We start from the raw sequence: 24,427 nt of genomic DNA, 5'->3' as shown, positions 1-24,427 counted from the left end.
TGCAATATATGGAAGAGACACAAATCAAGGAAAAGTATGTGAAAAATACAGCAACACAGAATGTGAATTGATTGCGGTAGAATTTGAATTTGAAAAACTAATGAATATTGTAGTTTACAGACCCCCAAACACTAAGGAGTTTGACATAATAATAGAAAAAATAGATGATATATGTAGAAACCATAAAGACTGGAATATACTCCTATCCGGAGATTTTAACTTTCCTTTTGTGGATTGGAAAGAACGGATAGAAGAAAGTGGTTGTATGTATACATATAAAAAAGATAGTAATAGTAGCGCAGAAGATAAGAGGCAATTTGAAAAGCTTCAAGATATGCTATTAGAACATAATATGCAACAAATAAACCACATTCCAACAAGAAAGGAAAATGTCCTAGATCTAGTATTTGTGAATGAGGTGAATTATGTTAAAGAAATAATAGTGTATAACACGGGAATTTCAGACCACAATGTCATAGAATTGATAGTTCATTCCAAAGCAAGTGATCACAGAATTAATAAAAGCACAAAACTTTGGGAAGGATATGGAAAATATAACTTTTACAGTAAGAATATAAAATGGTCAGAAATAAATGAAGAACTGAATAAAGAATGGAAAAATGTATTTATAAGTGATAATATACAGGTAAATACAGATATACTGTACAAAATACTGGAGAAAATTGTTGAAAAATATGTACCGAAAAAAAACAATAAACAAAAGACGTGCATACCAAGAGACAGAAGAATCTTATTTCAGAAAATTAAAAAGTGGAAGAAAAATCTTGCAAAAGAAAAAAATGTGTGGAAAATGAGGGAAATAAAATGTAAGATAGAAAATGCAGAACAAAAGATTATACAGTCGAAAGAAAATGAAAAAAGGGACTTAGAAGAAAGGACAATTCAAAATATAAAAAGAAGCCCCAAAGTACTTTACTCCTATGCAAAAAAGATGAATAAAAGGAGAATAGAAATAGGCCCTCTAAGAATTGAAGGACGGCTAACGAATGAAAAAAAGGAAATATGCAACATATTAGCAGAAAAATATAAGAGTGAGTTCACGCCAAGAATTGCGAATGAGAATAATGAAACAGAAATGAGAGAAGAAAATGTTGAATATCTAACGGATATAGATATTAATGAAGCAGATATTGTCACGGCTATAAACGAAATTAAAAATGGATCGGCAGCCGGACCAGATGGAGTTCCAGCGATTTTGTTAAAAAAAACTGCAAACACTATCGCGAAGCCACTTGCAATACTGCTAAGACAGAGTATAGATATGAGCGAGATATATGTTAAACATAAATTAGCTTATATAACCCCTATCTTCAAAAGTGGATCAAGACTAGAGGCAAGCAATTATAGACCTGTTAGACTAACATCACATATTATGAAAGTGTATGAGAGGGTAATAAAAAAGAAAATAATGAACCATTAGGTCAAAAATAATTTGTTTAATATGGGTCAACACGGTTTCGTACCTGGAAAAAGTACACAGACCCAACTGATAGCTCACTATGAAAACATATACAATAATATGATAAATGAAAAAGACACAGATGTGATCTATCTAGATTTTGCAAAAGCCTTTGACAAGGTAGACCATAACATATTGGAGAAAAAAATGAGAAAGCATAATATTGTGGGAAAGATAGGAAAATGGGTAAAAGAATTCCTGCAAAACAGAAAACAGATAGTGGTTGCAAATGACGAGAAATCAGATGAAGCCCAGGTAATATCTGGTGTGCCCCAAGGTACGGTATTAGCTGCACTGCTATTTGTTATTATGATCTCAGACATAGACTGTGATGTTGAAAACTCCGTAGTGAGAAGTTTCGCCGATGACACAAGAATAAGTAGAGAAATTACTTGTGATGAAGATAGGAACTCACTACAAAGAGATCTAAACAAAATATATGAATGGGCGGAGATAAATAGGATGGTATTTAACTCCGATAAATTCGAATCAATAAATTATGGAAACAGAGAAGGAATGGTGTATGCATACAAGGGACCTAATAATGAGACAATCACAAACAAGGAAGCAATTAAAGACCTTGGTGTAATTTTAAATAGGAATATGTTATGCAACGACCAAATAGCAACACTGTTGGCTAAATGTAAAGCAAAAATGGGAATGTTATTCAGACACTTTAAAACAAGAAAAGCTGAACACATGATTATGCTTTACAAAACTTATGTGCGTAGTACACTCGAGTACTGCAATGTGATATGGTACCCACACTACCAAAAGGATATTGCGCAAATAGAGAGTGTACAAAGGTCCTATACTGCTAAAATAGAAGAAGTTAAGGACCTTGATTACTGGGAAAGACTGCAATTTTTAAAACTATACAGTCTAGAAAGGAGAAGAGAACGCTACATGATAATACAAGCATGGAAGCAAATAGAAGGAATTGCTGAAAACATCATGGAGCTTAAAGTATCAGAAAGAGCAAGCCGAGGTAGATTAATAGTGCCAAAAAGCATTCCAGGTAAACTGAGAAAGGCGCACAGGACATTAATCCACTACGCACCAGCATCGATAATGCAGCGACTATTTAATGTGCTGCCAGCTCATCTAAGAAACATATCAGGAGTGAGCGTAGATGCGTTTAAAAATCAGCTCGATAAATACCTAAGATGCATCCCAGACCATCCAAGACTGGAAGATGCAAAATACACCGGAAGATGTATTAGCAACTCTCTGGTGGATATACGAGGTGCCTCACACTGAGGGACCTGGGGGAACCCAAACAAAAAATAAGGCAATAAGGCAATAAGGCAATCCTTTACATTCAGATCTTCCTGGACAGTTCCATCCTGTTCGTAATATAAGACATGCAGTTAATTTTAATAGTCAGGCCTTCTCCATCATGAGGATCAATACTGCATAGTATTCTAGAAAATTTATTACAGCTGTGACCAAGTTGAGGAATGATCTTCCTAATCAGGTAGTTGAATCGATTGAACTTCAAAAGTTCAAACTTGCAGCAAACGTTTTTATGTTGAACAGGCTGACATAAGTCTTTTTATAGTTTATACGTGAAAGAAGGTGATGAATGCAAGAGTTGATGAGAGAAGTACAAGAGGAAGGCCAAGGTTTGGGTGGATGGATGAAGTGAAGAAAGCTCTGGGTGATAGGAGGATAGATGTGAGAGAGGCAAGAGAGCGTGCTAGAAATAGGAATGAATGGCCCTCTCTGGTGCCTTGGATGACCGCGGAGGTAGCAGCAGTAGGGGATTCAGCGTTATGAAGCTTCATCTGTGGTGGATAACGGGGGAGGGTGGGCTGTGGCACCTTAGCAGTACCAGCTGAACTCGGTTGAGTCCCTTGTCAGGCTAGGAGGAACATAGAGAGGAGACATCCCCATTTTTATTTCATTTGTTTGATGTTGGCTACCCCCCAAAATATGGGGAAGTGCCTTGGTATATGTATGTATATATGAAATATATGTTTTGATGTTATGACTGATTTTAATTGTTCATTATTCCCCAGATCTTTAATTTATTTACTTATTTCCTTTCCTCACTGGGCTATTTTTCCCTGTTGGATCCCTTGGGTTTATAGCATCTTTTTTTCAAACTAGGGTTGTAGCTTAACTAGTAATAATAATAATAATAATAATAATAATAATAATAATAATAATAATAATAATAAATGTGTTCGGGGCGAAGTGTCCGAGTTGGATAGGGATATTATTATTATTATTATTATTATTATTATTATTATTATTATTATTATCTTTATTACTAACCAAGCTACAACCCTAGTTGGAAAAGCAAGATGCTATAAGCCCAAGGGGTCCAACAGGGAAAAATAGCCCAGTGAGAAAGGAAATAAATAAACCATGAGAAAAAATCAACAATAAATCATTTTAAAAACGGTAACAACATCAAAACAGATATGTCATATATAAACTAAAAAAAAGACATGTCAGCCTGTTCAACATAAAAACATTTGCTGCAAGTCTGAATTTTTGAATTTCTACTGATTCAACTACCTGATTACGAAGATCATTCCACAACTTGGTCACAGCTGGAATAAAACTTCTTGAATACTGTGTAGTATTAAGCCTCATGATGAAGAAGGCTTGATTATTAGAATTAACTGCAAGTCTAATATTACGAACAGGATGGAACTGTCCTGGAAGATCTGAATGTAAAGCGTGGTAAGAATTATGAAAAAGCTTCTGCAACATGCATAATGAACAAATTGAACAACGGTGCCAAAGATTAATATCTAGATCAGGAATACGAAATTCAATTGACCGCAAGTTTCTGTCCAACAAATTAAGATGAAAATCAGCAGCTGAAGACCAGACAGGAGAACAATACTCGAAACAAGGTAGAATGAAAGAATGAAAACACTTCAGAATAGATTGATCACCGAAAATCTTTAAAGACTTTCTCAATAAGCCAATTTTTTGTGCAATTGAAGAAGAAGATCTAAGTGTTTCTCAAAAGTAAATTTGCTGTTGTGTATCACCCCTAAGATTTTAAGAGTGATACAAAGTTAAAGAAACATTATCAATACTGAGATCAGGATGTTGAGGAGCCACTGTCCTTGACCTACTTACAATCATACTTCGGTGTATATGACCTTCGATTCAGGATGTCAGAGAACTTCAAATCACTCATCCATTTATTACAATCATACTATGAGTTTTTTAGGATTCAACTTTATACCTCATAATTTGCATCATGCACTAATTTTAGCTAGATCTCTATTAAGGGATTCAGCAACCCCCGATCTACTTTCAGGGCATGAAATTGATGCAAAGAGAGTAGCATCATCTGCAACAAGCTTGTTTTCTAGGCCAAACAACATGTGTATATAGTATGAAAAGTAATGGGACAAGAACACTACCCTGTGGAACACCAGATGGCACATTCCTATATTCACTATGGTGCCCATCAACAACAACTCTTTCAGATCTATTACTTAAAAATTCAATAATAATGCTAAGACACGACCCACCCACTCCCAACTGTTTGAGTTTGAAAACAAGGGCCTCATGATTAACATGGTCAAAGGCAGCTCTAAAATCAAGGCCAATCATACGAACTTCCTGACCACAATCAAGGGATTTTTGTACAACATTGGAGATTCTAAGAAGGGCATCACATGCTTCAAGGCCTTTACGAAAACCAAATTGTAAACTAGCAACAGATGCTTACCTTCAGCATACCTATTAAGACGTTTTGCCAGAAGACGTTCAAAAACTTTAGATAATATGGGAGTTATGGAAATTGGGTGGTAATCAGTTGGACTTGAGCTACCATAAACACATTTCCATAGAGGAGTAACATTGCCAATTCTCCAACAAGTGCTAAAAGCTCCTCTTCTTGCTAACTTGTGCAAAATAACAGATAACTTTGGAACTAAGAAATCTGCAGTTTAAAAAAAAGGAAAAATACCATTCAGGTCTACACCTCCATAAGTATCAAGGTCCATCAACAGAGCTTTAATTTCACGAGGTCGAAAAGCTGAACTAGTTAGTTTAGCATCAGGAAAACAGGAATGAGAAAGTTCGAGTTTCTCATTAATCTGTTTACTATCAAACATATCAGCCAAAAGAGTCGCCTTTTCCTTTGGTCAGTGACTGACTGAGCCATCTGGTTCAAGTAAAGGAGAAACTAATGCATCTACACCAAAGAGTGCAGATTTAAGGGTAGTCCACCACTTATGTTCCTGGGTTGTACAGAAAGGGTTCCTTTTATGGTTAAATTGTATTCCTTTTCAGTTGAAGCATAAACTCTATGAGCAAAAGCTCTGACATGAGTATAGTTATTCCACGTCAAATCTGATCTGTTACCCTTCCAAAGATGAAAGGCCTCCTGCTTCTCCAAATAAGCACGTCTACAATCATCATTGAACCACGGTTTGCCCTTCACTCAGTACCTTAGCACACGAGAAGGGATACGCCTATCAATTATGTTGACTAGATTCTCCTTCAAAGGGAAAACGGGATCAACTCAAGCCCAAAAGATCAGGCAAAATCCCACTTCAGTCTGCTTGAGATTTCATATAAATCTTAAATGAGTATTATACATCAGGGACAGGTTGCTCAATCTTCACTACTAATGAAATCAAGGCATGATCATATATCCCGACTGGATAATCAACCTTACTTGTTATAACGTCAGGGAAGTCAGTGTACAGTATTTGAGGTTCAAGCAGTTATCAGACCTGTGAGTAGCTTCACTTATGATTTGCTCACAGCCTGATTCAGAGGCAAAGTCTAAAGTTCTTAAGCCATGGTGATCGGTAGGAGAAACAGAACTTAACCGCTCCCTATGGTGAGCCATGAAATCATCATCAAAGACAAAAGAGGCCTTTCTATCATCTTTTTGTATCTTGGCCATAATGGTAAGAAGACATTCAAAGATAGAATCATCCATGTCTGGATTCCTGTACATCGAACACAAATAGAAGTTGTTATGCCTGCCACAAACTTTTATTACCTGAATCTCATGACATCCACATTCATAGCAGGACTTATGAGAAGAAGGGTACTCGGTCATAATATACACCGCCATTCCCCTAGCCCTAGGAATGGCATCCCCTTTCAACATTATTGGCTTCTTATAACAAGTTATAAGGAGCTCAGATGAGTGCCTCATATTAGAAACTAAAGTTTCTGAGCACAAAAGAATATCATAGTGTCTGGACTGAACTGTAAGGTCTTGAATATTTGCATGAAGTCCACGAATATTGCAATACAGTAACAAAATTGACGAAATCTAAGACGAAATGGTCCCAGATTTCGCTCAATGTTTCCAGACAGCATAAGAATTAATGAGAATAAAAAAAAAGAGACATCATAAATAAAAACTAGATTAACAAGAATTATGACAAAATCAATATGTACAGAAATATAAATAAAGTGATTGATCAAACCCATAGACTATAGGAAAAAGTAGGAAAAACTTGTCATCATGGAGAAGCCGATATACCATGCAAGGCTAAATACCCTCCTGGAGAGCCACTCCAACTGAAGGGAGGACAGTAAGGATGGTTTTGAGAACAAAAAGAATCAGATAAAGAAAACACAACCTCTTGATAAACCACAAGGCATCGACGGGACCCTCTATTAAGCCTGACCAACTCACCCTTTAAAAAAAAAAAACAAGAGGAAGAAAAAAAAATAAGATAGAATAGTGTCCGAGTGTATCCTCAAGCAATAGAGCTTCAACCCATGACAGTGTAAGACCATGGTACAGAGACTATGGCACTACCCAAGACCCGAGAATAATTATTTAATTTTGGAGTGTCCTTCCCTTAGATGAGCTGCTTACCATAGATAAAGAGGCCCTTCTACCCTTACCAAGATTAAAGTAGCCACTGAACATTTACAGTACAGTAATTAGCTCTCTGCAAAAAAGTGTTTGGTAATTTCAGTGTTGTCAGGTGTATGAGGGAAGACGAGACTCTGTAAAGAATAGGTCAGACTATTCGGTGTATATGTAGGCAATGAAAAAATGAGCCATAACCAGAGAGAGGGATCCAATGCATTACTGTCTGGCCAGTAAAAGGATCCAATAACTCTCTAGCGGTAGTGTCTCAATGGGCGGCTGGTGCCCTGGCCAACCTACTACCAGGCATCAGATTAGTAAGAGTGAGAATGCATGTGAGAAATAAATTAGTAACTAATGGTCGTCTGCTGAAGAAGGTGATGAATGCAAGACTTAATGCAAGAGAAAGGCCAAGGTTTGGGTGGATGGATGGAGTAATGAAAGCCCTGGGTGACAGGAGGTTAGATTTGAGAGGCAAAAGTGTGCAAAGAATAAAAGTGAATGAAGTGATTGTGGCACAGCTCTGATATGCCCTGCTGCAACCTTAGGTCACCTTACGGTGACCTCTTTGAGGTAGCAGCAGTAGGGGAGTCAGCATATGAAGTTTCATTTGTGGTAGAAGACAGGGGAGGGTGGCCTGTGGCATCCTAGCAGTACCAACCAAACTCGGCGAGCCCCTATTCAGGCAAGTAGGAACAATGGGGGGAAAATCTTTCTTTTTGCTCTTTTTTTATGTCAGCTACCTACCAAAATTGGGAGAAGTGCAATGGTTAGATAGATAGATAGATATATGTGTTGCTTTAAATAGTTTATTTACAATCTCTAACACCTTTGATTTCTATTATTAGATAAAATTATTATTGTTTTGTATTTCATAGTATCATTATTGACATAAGGTAGGTGTATTGGCGCACCTGATAAACATCACCAAATCATTATATTAAAAATTTAAAAGGGGTCATTTTAAATGCAGCGCATGGCGTGGTGAAGCGAGTTCAAGCAAGGATATGTGACACAAGCATGGATTATTTTTCATCTCAGTGGAAATTTAACATTATTATGGAGCACTATCAAAATGATAATAAAATGTGAAAAAACAAAGGCTAATTGTACTAACATTCTCGGAATACAGATGAATGCTTCCTGCTCTGTCCCCACACACTAGATGATTATTATCCTTTATTGTAAAATAGCACGCAGCTGACACCCAACGCTGCTTGCATGATGGAAGTGTGTAAGTTTTCAATCTTTCAATTGTACCTGAAAAAAGTGTGATATGTGAATGCAATAAATCCTCAAAATGTAAAATATAATTGGAAACATTATAATAAAATAGTAATCCTCAAAGTAAATTATTTCCAAACTTCATTTGTGCAGAATGCTCATGGGAAAAAAGAAAAAGACAGAAACAAGACAAATAGAATTTTGAAAACATTTCTTTTATTTGACACTTTCTACATTCCCAATACCCTTCCCTCCGAAAACAATCCAGCACAGGAATATAATGAGATTTTGTGAGATTGAATCTGCACACTGTGGTTCAGTACCCCACCTTATACCTTTAATCTCATAATACTGACGTCAAAATAGACTTCTAGGCAAACATACAAAACTCTCTTACAGTAAGGGGAAGGTTATAACATTTTTCCCAATCAGCTGTAAAATCTATATTCTTTTGCTCTTTACTACTGTGAAGGCATCCAGGGGTAAATTCAGACTTGCATTGCATGCTTAATAAGAGTTTAGCAAAAGCTTTACTGACTTTTGTTGTACTTACCCTGTATTAACTGTTCACTTTTAAAATCATAAGTGCATATCGAGTAAATCTGCCTGCATATTTTTAACCTTCCTCCAAACAAAATATGGAATTCAACTGTTTACTGAAGAAACAAAGGACGACCAAGACTTATGTCTAGCTACCTTTATTGCATGTCAGAACTGGGCTTTGCCATTTTTACATGCGATTATGTTTGCTTCAGTGCAGTGTCTATGGAACTGAGCAAGAATGTAAGCTATACTTACCACCAAGGTACTTATTGCTATCAGAATACACCTATAGTTTTTTTCAATAGAAGTGATTACTACTACTTGAAGGGTGACACTAAGCAAGCCAACGAAATCAACTCTGTTATGGAACTCATTTGCACTGCCTTCTGTAATTATCTTACTTAATTTTTTATTGTATTTTCCTAGGCAGCTTTTTCAAGGTTCTATTATGGTGGTCTTAGTAAGGGGGTATTAAAACCTGAGTGAATAATAACTGGTGCATTGTTATTTCTCTCCAGTCAAAGTCAATAAGGAAATTAGAACTTTCAATTAAAGTTGATACTTGACACTTTGAACAAGAAAATATGTGGGTTCTCCTGTAATGAAGAATGGAACATCCTAATATTCCATAGTGATGACATGAAGTTGTATCTTGTGTTTGCTAGAATATTGCTCCATATTGGATGTCTGTGGTTCATAATTCCAAAATCAACCCCATTATCAAGAAAGATACTTTCATTAGAACAAAGATTTATAATTTCTGATAAGATTATTCTTAATACCAATACTTGGAGTGTAGTGCATAGATTTAGATGTCGTGAAAAAAATTTCATGGTGATATGCTAATTTTTCAACAATGGCTTCCTATGTGTGGATCATAAGGTGTTCTGTAACAAATGTATTCTCCTGAACAGGTGGTAAGAATATTTAGTACGGTCTCTTATATGCATAAAATTATATATCACAAGTTTATTTTCTAGAGCAATGGGTGTTAAAGTCTATAATGGTGACTTTTAAGCGTCAAATTATATTTAATATACAGGCACTCTAAAGGGCAATGGGTATGAATGTCTAGAATGGTCTCTTGTTAGTATAGAATTACAGGCGAACGTTCATGAATGAACTTCAAAACTTCATACTTGGCTCTCAGATCCTGACAATTCCATTATAAGATACGATAAAAAATACTGGCTCATTTCCTGAAATTCTTCCAAGTAAAGCTTTTTTATACATAACCTATAAGATTTCGTGATAACTTATTCATGAAAGGAGGTCTTGATAGGTTTGGTTTTGTATTTAAAAAATTATGGTTTAATTGTTGAGGGGGAATAGTGAATCTTGACACTGATTTCAGATGTATCATCTTTTATTTCTCTTTGTGGTCTAATGGAAAAGAAAGGTCACTTTCGACTTGGTCCGGGTTCGAATCCTTGGCAGATCAGCAACTATTATCATAAAGGTTAATACCCTTGGGCTCTGATCCCGAGGCAAAGCTAATTCGATATCAAGAGGTATTTAAGGATTATATGAATGAATGAAAATCACGAGTAAATGTGATAAATTATCATTAAACACAGCCAAGTATTACAAACTCATCAACAGACTACAATGGTGGAGATGGAGATGGGTTGATTTCGATTCTAAGTAAAAAACTTGAATTCGACAGGAATATGTATGGAAGAGTTGTAATCATCTTTTCTCTCTCTTTGTTGTCTAACAGTAAAGACAAGTTTTGACTTGGTCTGGGTTCGAATCCTTGGCTGACCAGAAACTATTGTCATAAAGTTCATTCTCTCTTGAGTATTTGATCCCGAGGCAGAGTGAATTCGATATTAAGAGGTATTTAAGGCTTACGAAGTATTATGGCTTGTATGAATAAATGAAAAGGATGAGTAAATGCGATAAATTATCATTAAACACAGCCAAAATTTACACACTCACCAACAGGCAATAATAATGGAGATGAGTTGATTTCAATTCTAAGTACACAACCTAAAGTCGACAGTAATATGTCTGAAAGAGTTGTAGTCAATTTTCATTTCTCTTTGTGGACTATGATATAAGTATAGACAATTCACTGTAACTTCAGTTAGACTTGGTCCGGGTTCGAATCCTTGGCAAACCAGAAACTATCATTATAAAGGTAATTCTCCCTTGGGCTCTGATCCCGAGGCAGAGCTAATTCCATACCAAGAGGTATTTAAGGATTATATGAATAAATGAAACTCACGAGTAATTGTGATAAATTATCATTAAACACAGCCCAGTATTACAAGCTTATCAACACGCTACAATGGTGGAGATGGAGATGGGTTGATTTCGATTCTATGTACAAAATTTGAATTCGACAGAAATATGTATGGAAGAGTTGTAATCATCTTTTTCTTCTCTGTCGTCTAATAGTAAAGATGAGTCACTGGCCGACAAGAAGCAATACGCTACTCCTAAAGTTTTTCGCTCTTCGGTCTCTGATCCCAAGTTAATTCCCCCTTGGGTCTCTCATCCCGAGGCATAGCGAATTTGATATTAAGAGGCATTAATGGCATATGTTAATAAATTAAAATCACGAGTAAATGTGATAAATTATCACACACACAATATATATATATATATATATATATATATATATATATATACTCGTATATATATATATATATATATATATATATATATTCGTATATATATATATATATATATATATATATATATATATATATATATATATATATATATATATATATACACTGTACATTTATACATATATATATATATATAAATATATATATATATATATATATATATATATATATATATATATACATACACACATATATATATATATATATGTATATATATATATATATATATATATATATATATATATTTACATATATATATATATATATATATATATATATATATATATATATAGGCCTATATATATTACACTGTATATACCATCATCATCAACAGTCGTAACTCCTCTACAGGTCAAAGGCCTCAGACATGTTCTACCACTCGAATCTATCTAAGGCATTTTTATGCCAGTCTATACCCACAAATTGTTTTAGTTCGCAAATCCATCGTCTTCTCTTCCTTTCCCTCCCTATTTTGCAGTCTGGAGATGTTAATTACACATTGCACTATGAAGATATTACATAGCGTAATGAATACTCCATTAAATTATACCAACTAATATCCCTTCATCATCTTGAAAAGAAACTCGTCGTAAACGATATTGGCAAATGAAGTGTTAGTATTACTTTAGCTTCCAATCGCTATAGCCTTTCTGGGAGAGGTATTCCTAGTAACTCATACTGGAGATTTCTTGATTATGCCGATGCTTCAAAATGTAAGCTGCATAATAAATTTCTGGCATGATCTGTATTTATATTATTTGCTCTCTTAATCGCATTAACCCATTTACTATTTGTTTCTTCCTGTTTGGAGAAGGAATGAAACATGAGCTCTCCATTCCTTTTACAATTGGAGTTGCATCCGTAATTTGTACAATTCTTCAGAATCTGTATGCTTACCTGAAGAGTTCACGAAATCCTGTATTAAAACCCTAAATCTTGATCATTGCTTTCGCTCACACAAACAAGTTACCTTCAGCTGCTACTCGTCATGCACAGACTGGGTCAAATTTTGGCTCAAAGGTGACCTACTCTACCTGTAGTTCTTGAATCCAGTAATATATGTGAATGACTTTTAATTTCCTTACATTTTCCGGTCGTCAGCAGAATTTCCCTTTACAGAATTGGCAATAGTCGTCAATAGTGCCGGTGGGTGGAAGGGGGGGGGGGGGTGAGTCAATACATCCAGGGAATGAGGAATCATTGTTAGAAGAGTCCGAGGTTTTGTTTGTTGGTTAGTTGTTTTGCCTTCTTGAGAATATCAAAAAAGTATCATACGTTGGAAAGCAAATTTGCAATCTCCACTATCAGCAAAATTAGAGTACATTTTCCAGATGGTCCACTTCATATCCTACCTGTGGGATGGCACCAAAACAGGTATAGAGGCACAGGTGTAAGCTGAACTCTCCTGTTAGAACTGAGACCCAAGAAAGTATGGAGTCATCCTCCCCATATCTGTAATGATGGGCTTCAAGCCAAAGAATGAGAGTCCTGCCTCAATGACTCGATCCCCCTAAATTCCTATGACCCTGACCCAACCCTTGAGAATATATCCGTCAAAAAGGTCCAAACCATCTCCAGGATGGCTGAGATCCTCCAATACTCTCTCACATATAGTTTTAAATGTAAATACATACCAGACACCCGTTGAGATACTACCGCTAGAGAGTTATTGGGTCCTTTGGCCAGACAATACTACATTGGATCTCTTTCTGGTTACAGTTCACTTCCTCTTTGCCGACATATACGCAGAATAGTCAGGCCTATTCTCAACACATTCTCCTCTTTCCTCATACACTTGACAACATTGAAAATACCAAACAATTTTTCATCATCAAGAGGTTAACTGCTGCTCTGTAATTGTTCAGTGGGTACTTTCCTCTTGATAAGGGTAGAAGAGATTCTTTAGCTATGGTAAGCAGCTCTTCTAGGAGGACACTTTAAAATCAAACTATTGTTCTCTATTCTTGGGTAGTGACATGGCCTCTGTGCCATGGTCTTCCACTGTCTTGGGTTAGAGAACTCTTGCTTGAGGGTGCATTCGGGCATGCTGTTCCATTTGGTTTCTCTACCTCTTGTTATTTTGAAGCTTTTATTCTCTTGTTAATTTAAAGTTTTAATAGTTTATATATGAAAGATTTATTTCAATATTATTGGTCTTAAACTTCTCGCAGTTTTTCCATATTTCTTTTCTTCGCTGGACTATTTTCCCTGTTGGAGCCCTGGACTTATAGCATTCTGCTTTTCCAACTAGGGTTGTAGTTTTGCAAGTAATAATAATAATAACAATAATAATAATAATAATAATAATAATAATAATAATAATAATAATAATAATAACCGTAATCCCTTCTTCCATTTACCTAAGCAGGTTGCAATAATGAATTGGGAAAAAGTCATATATATACATATATATATATATATATATATATATATATATATATATATATATATATATATATATATATATATATATATATATATATATATATATATATATATATATATATATATATATACTGGTTATGAACAAAAACAAAAATCTACTGTACATGTATATAAAAAGAAGATAAGGGAAATATTACTCAGAGGTAGGACAGCCAGATGAAGAAAGTTGTTAAAATTAGGAGGAGGCTGGAGTAATGTTGAGAAGTAAAAATAGAACAGAAAAATTTTTAGAGTTAAACTGAGGAAAGATTATTCCAAGGTTTGAGAGCCCTCTTTCCCGTAACAAGGCTTCAACAAGGAAATGACTTTCCATGTTGAAACCGAGTGACTTCATCAAGGCATTATCTCATTAAGATGGCAAATTCTACAAGCATATCTCCTTTGTCATCCTTGTGCCTACTCCAAATTGACCTACTGCTGACTAACCTCTCTTCTTTTTGACCTACTTTAAAGGTTAAAGGTGTCTGGTTTCAGTTCCAATTTTATCAGAAAAGATGCTCACCAGAATGTCATCCGGGCAAGCTCAGCCCACAACTGTGGTGCCTAACCACAGCAGTGGCCTCCCCAGTAAATAGCTTAAACTCACGATCTTGGGCGGGAATCAATCTGCTACCATGTGAATACTAGGCAAACACGTTACCACTGAAATCTTCCAAAACAAATGTAAACTGAGTCCTATGTTTTTTTCCATAGATATCTCCAGATTTGCATAAAAACTCTATTTCTTCTTCTTTATAGAATGTTGTTGGTGCATATATTTGAATGATCTTCAGTTTATACTTCTTATTTAGTTTGATAATTAATCCTGTTGTTCTATCAATAGTACTACAAAATTCTTCTCTGTTATCTGGAAGAGTTTTATTAATTAAAAATCCTCTCCATTTTCTTTGTTCCTTTTAAGTTCTCTGAAGCAAAGTATATGCCTCTTTTAACCCCATAAAAGATTCCCTAGTTTTTATAATTTCCATAATCCCTATTAAATTTCAATTTATTTTTTTCAGCTCTTCTAGTAACAGCAATTTCTTCCTTGGACAGGGTCCTGACATTGTATGTTACAAGGTTGAGGTACTAAAGGTGGCCTGTTCTAGTCCAGAAATTTTCAGCACACCCTCCAAGAGATGTAACAACTTGGGCAGTAGTTCCACTGTCACTGGAGACTGGGTGCCAATATAGAGTTGTATTATTCCTGTCTGGGTTTTGGTCAGTTTTCATCACTACGCTGCGTACTGCTGATTGGTGATGGTGGAAGATTGTCATGAATAGATTTATTTCATCAAGAGAGAGAGAGAGAGAGAGAGAGAGAGAGAGAGAGAGAGAGAGAGAGAGAGAGAGAGAGAGAGAGAGAGAGAGAGAGATAATGAAATATATTGATTGAGTGAAAAGAGAGACACACGTTAATAGAGAGAGGCAAACTGAGGTATTTAGGATGTTGATTTTTGCATTTTTGTAAAGCAAGCAGTTTTGATCCGTAACGCCCATTTCTCATGAACAAAGGAACAAAGGTAATGGCATAAAAATTATGAACACAGCAATATTAGAATACGAAACAGGTCATTACGGTTATGCTGGTGTAGGCCTGTTAAACACAAGAATTCCTTTTGTGTCAAAGGGTTGCCAGAAGTCTAATACGTGGCAGATTGATATGTTGGAAAACGCCCCGAAATCCATCGTATAAAAGGAAGGTTGGAACAATGAAGCAGCAATTCACGGACTGAAATTTTCAGCAGAGTTACTGAAATTTTCGTTGCTTGACCGTGGACTTTACGACCAGTGGTATCGAGTTTGGAACTGCGAATTTGAACTGAGCATGTAGCACACTATTTTGTGTTATTGAGACGGAATTAAAACACACCTAACAGTTTGTTCAACGAGAAGCTGTCAGCTACCATCGTGTGTTTGCGTTGGCATCTAGGGGCTCATCCCCCTCCGTCCTTTTCGACTTCCCTCGTACCAGAGTGGAGAAGGGAAGGATTATGAAACCAAGATGTCTCACCTTGCCGAGTCACAGGAAGAAACCCACTTCGTCCACCCAGCCATGAAACCAATTCAGGAATAACCTTAGGACCAAGAGGAGACGGAACAGGACCTGAACAATGAAGAAGTAGCAGAAGAAGAAGACAACCAGGATACCACCACTCATTCTGCCCAGCAACCACCTCAAGAGCAGACCACCAACAGCACATCAACCCAGCCAACCAGAGTCAGGTTTACTCCTGGCCTCAAGCAGGCCTCCTATGCTGCCATAGTCGTCATGTAGGCCAAGAATCCACAGCTGTATATGACAATCCGACCTAATCTCCGAGGACAACTTATCATCTCCGCCCAGGACAAGGAAACCAAGGACTTCCTGGAGCAGCAAGAGAACATCCAACACCTCATCCCTGCAGACAAGCCGACGACAATAATCATTGTTTACGACCTCGACCTACAACTCGAACCAGTCCTCAACCATCCTTCCATTCTCTCAGCTAAGAGATGCGAGGGGAAAGCTGGAAGGAGATCTCACAAGTTGGAGGTAGTGATTAAGGGACAACGAATTCCACGGTTCTCCTTCGGCTACTGGGGAACCTTCTACATGGAGGAGTACTTCCCAGAACCCCTCAGATGCTTCAGGTGTCTGAAGTTTGGAAATCACAGGAGCCGCTGCACAGGCCCAGAGGTCTGTGCAGTTTGCAGCAGCAGACAGCACCCTACAGCCTGCTGCATCACCAAATTTAAGGCTGGACAACACACCGTTGCCTAGTGTCCCAACTGCCGAGGACCTCACCATGCTTGGCAGAAGAGATGCCCTGCAAGACTTCAGTGCATCACCGACCTCCAGGGAGCAGATCGCTACTACAACCTGCAGATACGTCAAACATACCAACCTCCTACCAACCACACCTCTCCTCAAACCAACCGCACCTCTCGACTTAATCCTTTCAGACATGCAACTCCTGCACTTTCCTCTGCTCCACATACTCTCCCAGAAGCCAAACCTCAACGTCCTCCATGACATCTTCCAAAGTCACAACGATCCCCCTCCCACACTCCTTCCACACCCTCACCACTAAGATTCACCTCTCCTTCCATCCCTTCCACTTCCTCTCACTAAACCCAACCAAAATCCTTCTCCATACCAGTAACCCACACACCTATTACCACAAACTCTTAAAGTAACTTCCCCAGCCTCACTAGTCCCGCTGTCAGAATCCGCCCAAGCGCCTCACACCCCTCAGCTCCCCTCAAACCACCCTCCACTGATTGGAACGACTATGACCCCATCACTTGTCCTAAGGGGGTTTTTATAGCCAAACATCCTTTGTAACTTTTTAAAGGCACACAAAATTAAGTATTCACAGCAATCCCTTGATGATTTTATCTTTAACAGCGCTGCCCAAGAACTCCAAACCCCAGTCCCTTCATAGTCCCTCCAGTGAACAATCATAACACAGACACACTCAACAACAAAGAAACTCTCAACACCAAAGTGAAAGTACTCCTGCGAACTCAGAAACAAGTTCGCCTTCCTACAATCCCAAACTCTGTGAAAAATCCAGACATTACTGTGCTGCAGAAAACCATGTTAAACGCGAATACACAATTCTCATTCTTAGGATACAAAGTGTACACCACATATCTAAAACCAACAATGAGAGGATTAACTACTCTCATCAAGAACAGCATCCCCTCAAAAAAAGTACAAAGCATCGACTGTGGGAGAGAGGCAGAGATACTCAGTGTTCAGGTGTCTCTGCTAGCCACAACCCTCACAGTCCACAATGTCTACAAATCTCCAACCAAAAGCATCAATACAGAGGGGCTCTTTGCTGTCGCCTTTGAGGATGACACAATCATTACAGGTGATTTCAACAACCACCACCCGTTTCTGAACTCAACATCGGCAACAAACCAGACAGGCCGACACTTGCACGCCCTACATCAAGAATATCCTGACTTAACATTGCTTAACAATGTGTCAGAAGCAACTCATCTAAGAAGCGGTCGTTTAGACCTCACCTTCCTGTCAAGCACCATCCAAAGGGGTGCTACATGGTGGCTGCATCCTGTACTAACAAGTGATCACTTTGCTATAGAAATTGACCTCGAATTAGAGAAATATCCTTCTCCTCCTCCACCCCCCAAAAGGTGAAACCCAGACCTTGCAAACTGGGATTGGGAAACATTCGAGCAATCCATGACAGAATGGGCTTGTGAATATATCAAGAACCCTCATGATGACATCTACATCCTGTCTCTGGACTTTAACAAACAACTAGATGCCACCGCCAGTATATCCATGCCTCAGAAAAAGTATTCTGGAACAAAGCATGAGGATGCCTGGTACTATAACAGCCGCATCTAGGAAATTAATGCATGAATCAACAGAACCAGGAAGCTTATCAGAAGACACAGGACCAATGAACATCAAGACTCACTTGTTGAAATCACCAACCAGTCCTTAAAGGTAATACTGGAAGTGAAAATAGACAAGTCGTACTCATGGTGCCAAGAAGTCAACAACAACCCATCCCTAGCAAAGATATGGGGCTGATTCAACAAGATCTCTGGGAAATACAGCACACCCAGAGTCACCCACCCAGGCCCATTAAGAGACGCAAATAGAATTGCAAACAACTTTGCTGTACAATCCAAAAGTGCAAATCTTCCTCTGCAAACTATAAATAGACAGAGAACACTACTCCCAATCAGGAACAACATTATCGAAGCCACCTGCAACATGAGAGATAACACTGAAAACCCCTACACCATAGAAGAACTCAACACGGCTCTTGCAAAAGGCAGGAAAGACACTGCTCTTGAAGCTGACCTAATCACATACAGTATACTAAGGAACAAGGGAAGCCCCGCGAAGTTAGAGTATTTACACTTAATTAACAGAACACACATTGAAAGACTCCGACCAATAACATGGAATCAACAAGACATGAAACCCATCCCAAAACCCAAAGAACCAGACACCTACAGACCCATAACTTTAATTAGCTGCACTGAGAAAGTAACTGAACGATCATTTTTCTTGACCTCGAGAAAGTCTTTGAGCTTGCCAGCTCTCCAGCCATCCTCTTCACACTTGTGGAAAAAAGAGTGAAAGGACACCTACTGGCATGGACTCAGAACTACACACAGATCCGAGAAGCCAGAGTCACCTTTCAAGGAAAAACCTTCGAATTCATCCCCCTAGAAAATGGAGCGCCTCAGGGGGCATACTAGGACCTTACCTTTTCAACCTACTTATGGAGAATCTACCCACTCTAGACCTCCAAAATGAGTGGAAATCTTCATATACGTTGATGACATATACATCATCTGCCCACAAAAAGTACACTCACAAAAAAAAAAAAAACCCAAAAGGCACTGGACATCATCCAGGCCAAATGCAAAGACCTTGGCCTAAAAATCAACACCAAGAAGCCTAAAGCCATGGCCATCAAATACCCACAAGACCCTCAGAATTTCACGCTCAAGGGCGAACCCATACAAGGGGTGAATCAATTCGTGTATCTAGGAGTAATCATCAGCAAAAATCTATCACCTGCCAAGGAGGTAACCCACCTCAGAGAGAAAACGAAAATTAATCTCACAGCTATGAAACGAATGACCTTCCTCAAACAAGGAGTATCGAACAGCCTCCTAAGTGTTTTACATTCAAGTAATTCAATCTCACATCGACTACATAGCCTCTACGCTCATCTCACTGAGCGAAACTCAAAAAACATCCTTAGAAGTGGTACAAAACAATGCCATGAGACTAATCAGCGGCTCTCCAATGTGGAGCAGACTCTGCGTGATAAGAGACGAAACTAACCTAATTTCCCTTTCAGCCAGGATCGACATCAGAAACTGCAGTATCATATTCAAATCAATCAAAGGAAACAGAGACTGCCCTCTGAATAACAGACTTCAAAGACTTCTCCCTCTGGCGGAGGAGACCTATCCGCCAAATATACACGCAAAGAGACTGGTGGACACACTTAGAAGAATGCAAATGCAAAATGAAGCCTACAAGACAAAGGGGCAACAAAAGCATGATGGCTACATCACTCCTGCTCCGTGGTGTCTGGACCCCATCCAGTACAACTTCACCATCCTTCCAGCAGCAAGCAAAGCTCTCTGCACATCAGAACAGCTCACAGCAACAGCCAAAAATGCAATTAGCAGCACCTCAGCCCCCAACATCTACTATACTGATGGATCACTTGATCGTGATAGTCCTACAGCAGCAGCTGCAGTAGTTTCTCCATCAGGCTACAGAGAAAACTGGAGGCTCTCAAACCACGCCTCCACACTACAAACCGAGCTAGTTGTGACTACCAAAGCCCTAGAACATTCGGCCAGTCTACATGGAGGAAGCACAACAATCCATACAGATTCAAGGAGCCATTCTGGCTCTTGGCAACAAAGATCCCACTGAAAATGTCTACCATATCACAGCATTACAGTACCTAGCCTTAGCTCACCAAAGCAACAACAGGCAAATAACCATAAATTGGATGCCAAGTCACACTGGAATCACTGGCAATGACGAGGCCGATCACCTAGCCAAATTATTATTATTATTACTATCCAAGCTACAACCCTAGTTGGAAAAGCAAGATGCTATAAGCCCAGGGGCTCCAACAGGGAAAAATAGCCCAGTGAGGAAAGGAAATAAGGAAATAAATAAATGAAGAGAACAAATTAACAATAAATCATTCTAAAATAAGTAACAACATCAAAACAGACATGTCATATATAAACTATTAACAACAACAAAAACAAATATGTCATAAATAAACTATAAAAAGACTCATGTCCGCCTGGTCAACAAAAAAACATTTGCTCCAACTTTGAACTTTTGAAGTTCTACTGATTCAACCACCCGATTAGGAAGATCATTCCACAACTTGGTCACAGCTGGAATAAAACTTCTAGAGTACTGCGTAGTATTGAGCCTTGTGATGGAGAAGGCCTGGCTATTAGAATTAACTGCCTGCCTAGTATTACGAACAGGATAGAATTGTCCTGGGAGATCTGAATGTAAAGGATGGTCAGAGTTATGAAAAATCTTATGCAACATGCATAATGAACTAATTGAACGACGGTGCCAGAGATTAATATCTAGATCAGGAATAAGAAATTTAATAGACCGTAAGTTTCTGTCCAACAAATTAAGATGAGAATCAGCAGCTGAACACCAGACAGGAGAACAATACTCAAAACAAGGTAGAATGAAAGAATTAAAACACTTCTTCAGAATAGATTGATCACCGAAAATCTTGAAAGACTTTCTCAATAAGCCTATTTTTTGTGCAACTGAAGAAGACACAGACCTTATATGTTTCTCAAAAGTAAATTTACTGTCGAGAATCACACCTAAAATTTTGAAAAGTCATACATATTTAAAGAAACATTATCAATACTGAGATCCGGATGTTAAGGAGCCACCGTCCTTGACCTACTTACAATCATACTTTGAGTTTTGTTAGGATTCAACTTCATACCCCATAATTTGCACCATGCACTAATTCTAGCTAAATCTCTATTAAGGGATTCACCAACCCTAGATCTACATTCAGGGGATGGAATTGATGCAAAGAGAGTAGCATCATCTGCATATGCAACAAGCTTGTTTTCTAGGCCAAACCACATGTCATGTGTATATAGTATGAAAAGTAATGGGCCAAGAACACTACCCTGTGGAACAACGGATATCACATTCCTATAATCACTATGGTGCCCATCAACAACAACTCTTTGAGATCTATTACTTAAAAAATCAATAATAATGCTAAGAAACGACCCACCCACTCCCAACTGTTTCAGTTTGAAAACAAGGTCCTCATGATTAACACGGACAAAGGCAGCACTAAAATCAAGGCCAATCATACGAACTTCCCGACCACAATCAAGGGATTTTTGTACAGCATTGGAGATTGTAAGAAGGGCATCACACGCTCCAAGGCCTTTACGAAAACCAAATTGCAAACTAGGGAGTAGGTGATTACCTTCAGCAAACCTATTAAGACGTTTTGCCAGAAGACGTTCAAAAACTTTAGATAATATGGGAGTTATGGAAATTGGGCGGTAATCAGTGGGACTTGAGCTACCACGAACACATTTACATAGAGGAGTAACATTACCAATTCTCCAACTAGTGCTAAAAGCTCCTCTTCTTGCTAACTTGCGCAAAATAACAGATAACTTTGGAGCTAAGAAATCTGCTGTCTTTATAAAAAACAAAGGAAAAATACCATTTGGGTCTACACCTCCATAAGCATCAAGGTCTACCAACAGAGCTTTAATCTCACGAGATCGAAAAGCTAAACTAGTTAGTTTAGCCTCAGGAAAACAGGAATGAGGAAGTTCAAGTTTTTTATTACTCTGTTTACTGTCAAAAACATCAGCCAAAAGGGTTGCCTTTTCCTTTGGACAGTGAGTGACTGAGCCATCTGGTTTAAGTAAAGGAGGAACTGTTGCATCGACACCAAAGAGTGCAGATTTAAGGGTAGACCACCATTTATGTTCCTGAGTTTCTTTTATGATTAAATTGTACTCCTTTTCAGTTGAGGCATAAACTCTCTGAGCAAAAGCTCGAAGCTGAGTATAGTTGTTCCAGGTCAAATCTGATCTGTTACCCTTCCAAAGTTGATAGGCCTCCTGCTTCTCCAAAAAAGCATGTCTACAATCATCATTGAACCACAGTTTGTCCTTCACTCGGTACCTTAGCACACGAGAAGGGATACGCCTATCAATTATGTTGACTAGATTCTCATTCAAAGGGACAACAGGATCTACACTATTATATAATTGTGACCAATTCAAGCACAAAAGATCATGTAAAATCCCATTCCAGTCTGCTTGGGATTTCATATAAATTTTACAAGAATATGATATATCAGGGACAGGCTGCTCAGTCTTCACTAATAATGAAATCAAGGCATGATCAGATGCCCCGACTGGAGAACCAACCTTACTAGTTATAACGCCAGGGGAGTCAGTGTATACGAAGTCCAAGCAATTACCAGACCTGTGAGTAGCTTCATTTATGATTTGCTCACAGCCTGATTCAGAGGCAAAGTCTAAAGCTCTTAAGCCATGGCAATCGGTAGGAGAGATAGAACTTAACCACTCCCTATGGTGAGCATTAAAATCACCAACAAAGACAAAAGAAGCCTTTCTATCATCTTCTTGTATCTTAGCCATAATGGTAAGAAGACAATCGAAGATAGAATCATCCATGTCTGGATTCCGGTAGATCGAACACAAATAAAAGTTGTTATGCCTGCCACAAACTTTTATTACCTGAATCTCATGACATCCACATTGATAGCAGAACTTATGAGAAGCAGGGTACTCGGTCCTAATATACACCGCCATTCCCCTGGCCCTAGGGATGGCATCACGTTTCAACATTATTGGCTTCTTAAAACCAGTTATAAAGAGCTCAGATGAGTGCCTCATATTAGAAACCAAAGTTTCTGAGCACAAAAGAATATCATACTGTCTGGACGCAGCTGTAAGGTCTTGGATATTTGCATGAAGACCACGAATATTGCAATACAGAAGACGACATTGACGAAATCTAGGACGCACTGGTCACGGATTTCGCTCAATGTCTCCAGACAGCATAAGAATTAATAGAAATAAAAAAGAGACATCATACTTAAAAACTAGATTAACAAGAATTATAACAAAAACAATACGTACAGAATTATAAACAAAGTGATTGATGATACCTATAGACTATAGTAAAAAGTCGGAAAAACTGGTCAACATGGAGGAGCCGATACACCATGCAAGGCTAAATACCCTAAATCTGCTCTAATGTCCCAGACAATCAGTATCAGACTTCAACCTTCACTAAAAAACATCAAGAATTGAATGACAGCCTTTTGCTACATGCAAAAGACTATAGAAGTAAGGCTAGCCTTCCTTGATGGATCCAGATCAGCCAAATGGTACATCGAATCAACAAACCTATTACCATATTCACTTGCAAGAAAAATACTCAGCCGAATTGCAATCATTATTTGCAAACTTACTTACTTACTTACTTTGATGGCTGCTTTTCTGGTCCCATACAGCAAGGGAACCCCACTCTCTACAGGACCTCCACTGTCGTTTTACCTTGTTCGCTCTGAGTATTTAACATTTCATGTCACATATTGTTAATTTACTGTTAAATCGTCGCTGTCAAAAGACTCATAAAATAAGAAAGTCGTCAGTTTCCTCTCGAAAGCTTTAATGTCTTTAATCATTCGAATGTTTCGAGGGAACTTATTATATGGTCTC

At 38.0% G+C, this 24,427-nt stretch overlaps 1 protein-coding gene across 1 annotated transcript in view; it reads right to left on the bottom strand.

The window, feature by feature from the left end:
- LOC137637807 (tRNA (34-2'-O)-methyltransferase regulator WDR6) overlaps nt 1–24,427 on the bottom strand; it is a 408,022-nt gene that overhangs the window by 147,657 nt on the left and 235,938 nt on the right. Inside the window, exon 6 of the mRNA XM_068369918.1 lies at nt 8,419–8,561. Within this exon, the coding sequence (XP_068226019.1) occupies nt 8,419–8,561 (143 nt within the window). The remainder of the gene's footprint in view (nt 1–8,418; nt 8,562–24,427) is intronic.

The sequence above is a fragment of the Palaemon carinicauda genome, chromosome 1, assembly GCF_036898095.1.
Source record: "Palaemon carinicauda isolate YSFRI2023 chromosome 1, ASM3689809v2, whole genome shotgun sequence".
In the NCBI taxonomy this organism is placed as follows: Eukaryota; Metazoa; Arthropoda; class Malacostraca; order Decapoda; family Palaemonidae; genus Palaemon; species Palaemon carinicauda.
This window is presented reverse-complemented; position numbering and strand designations above follow the sequence as displayed.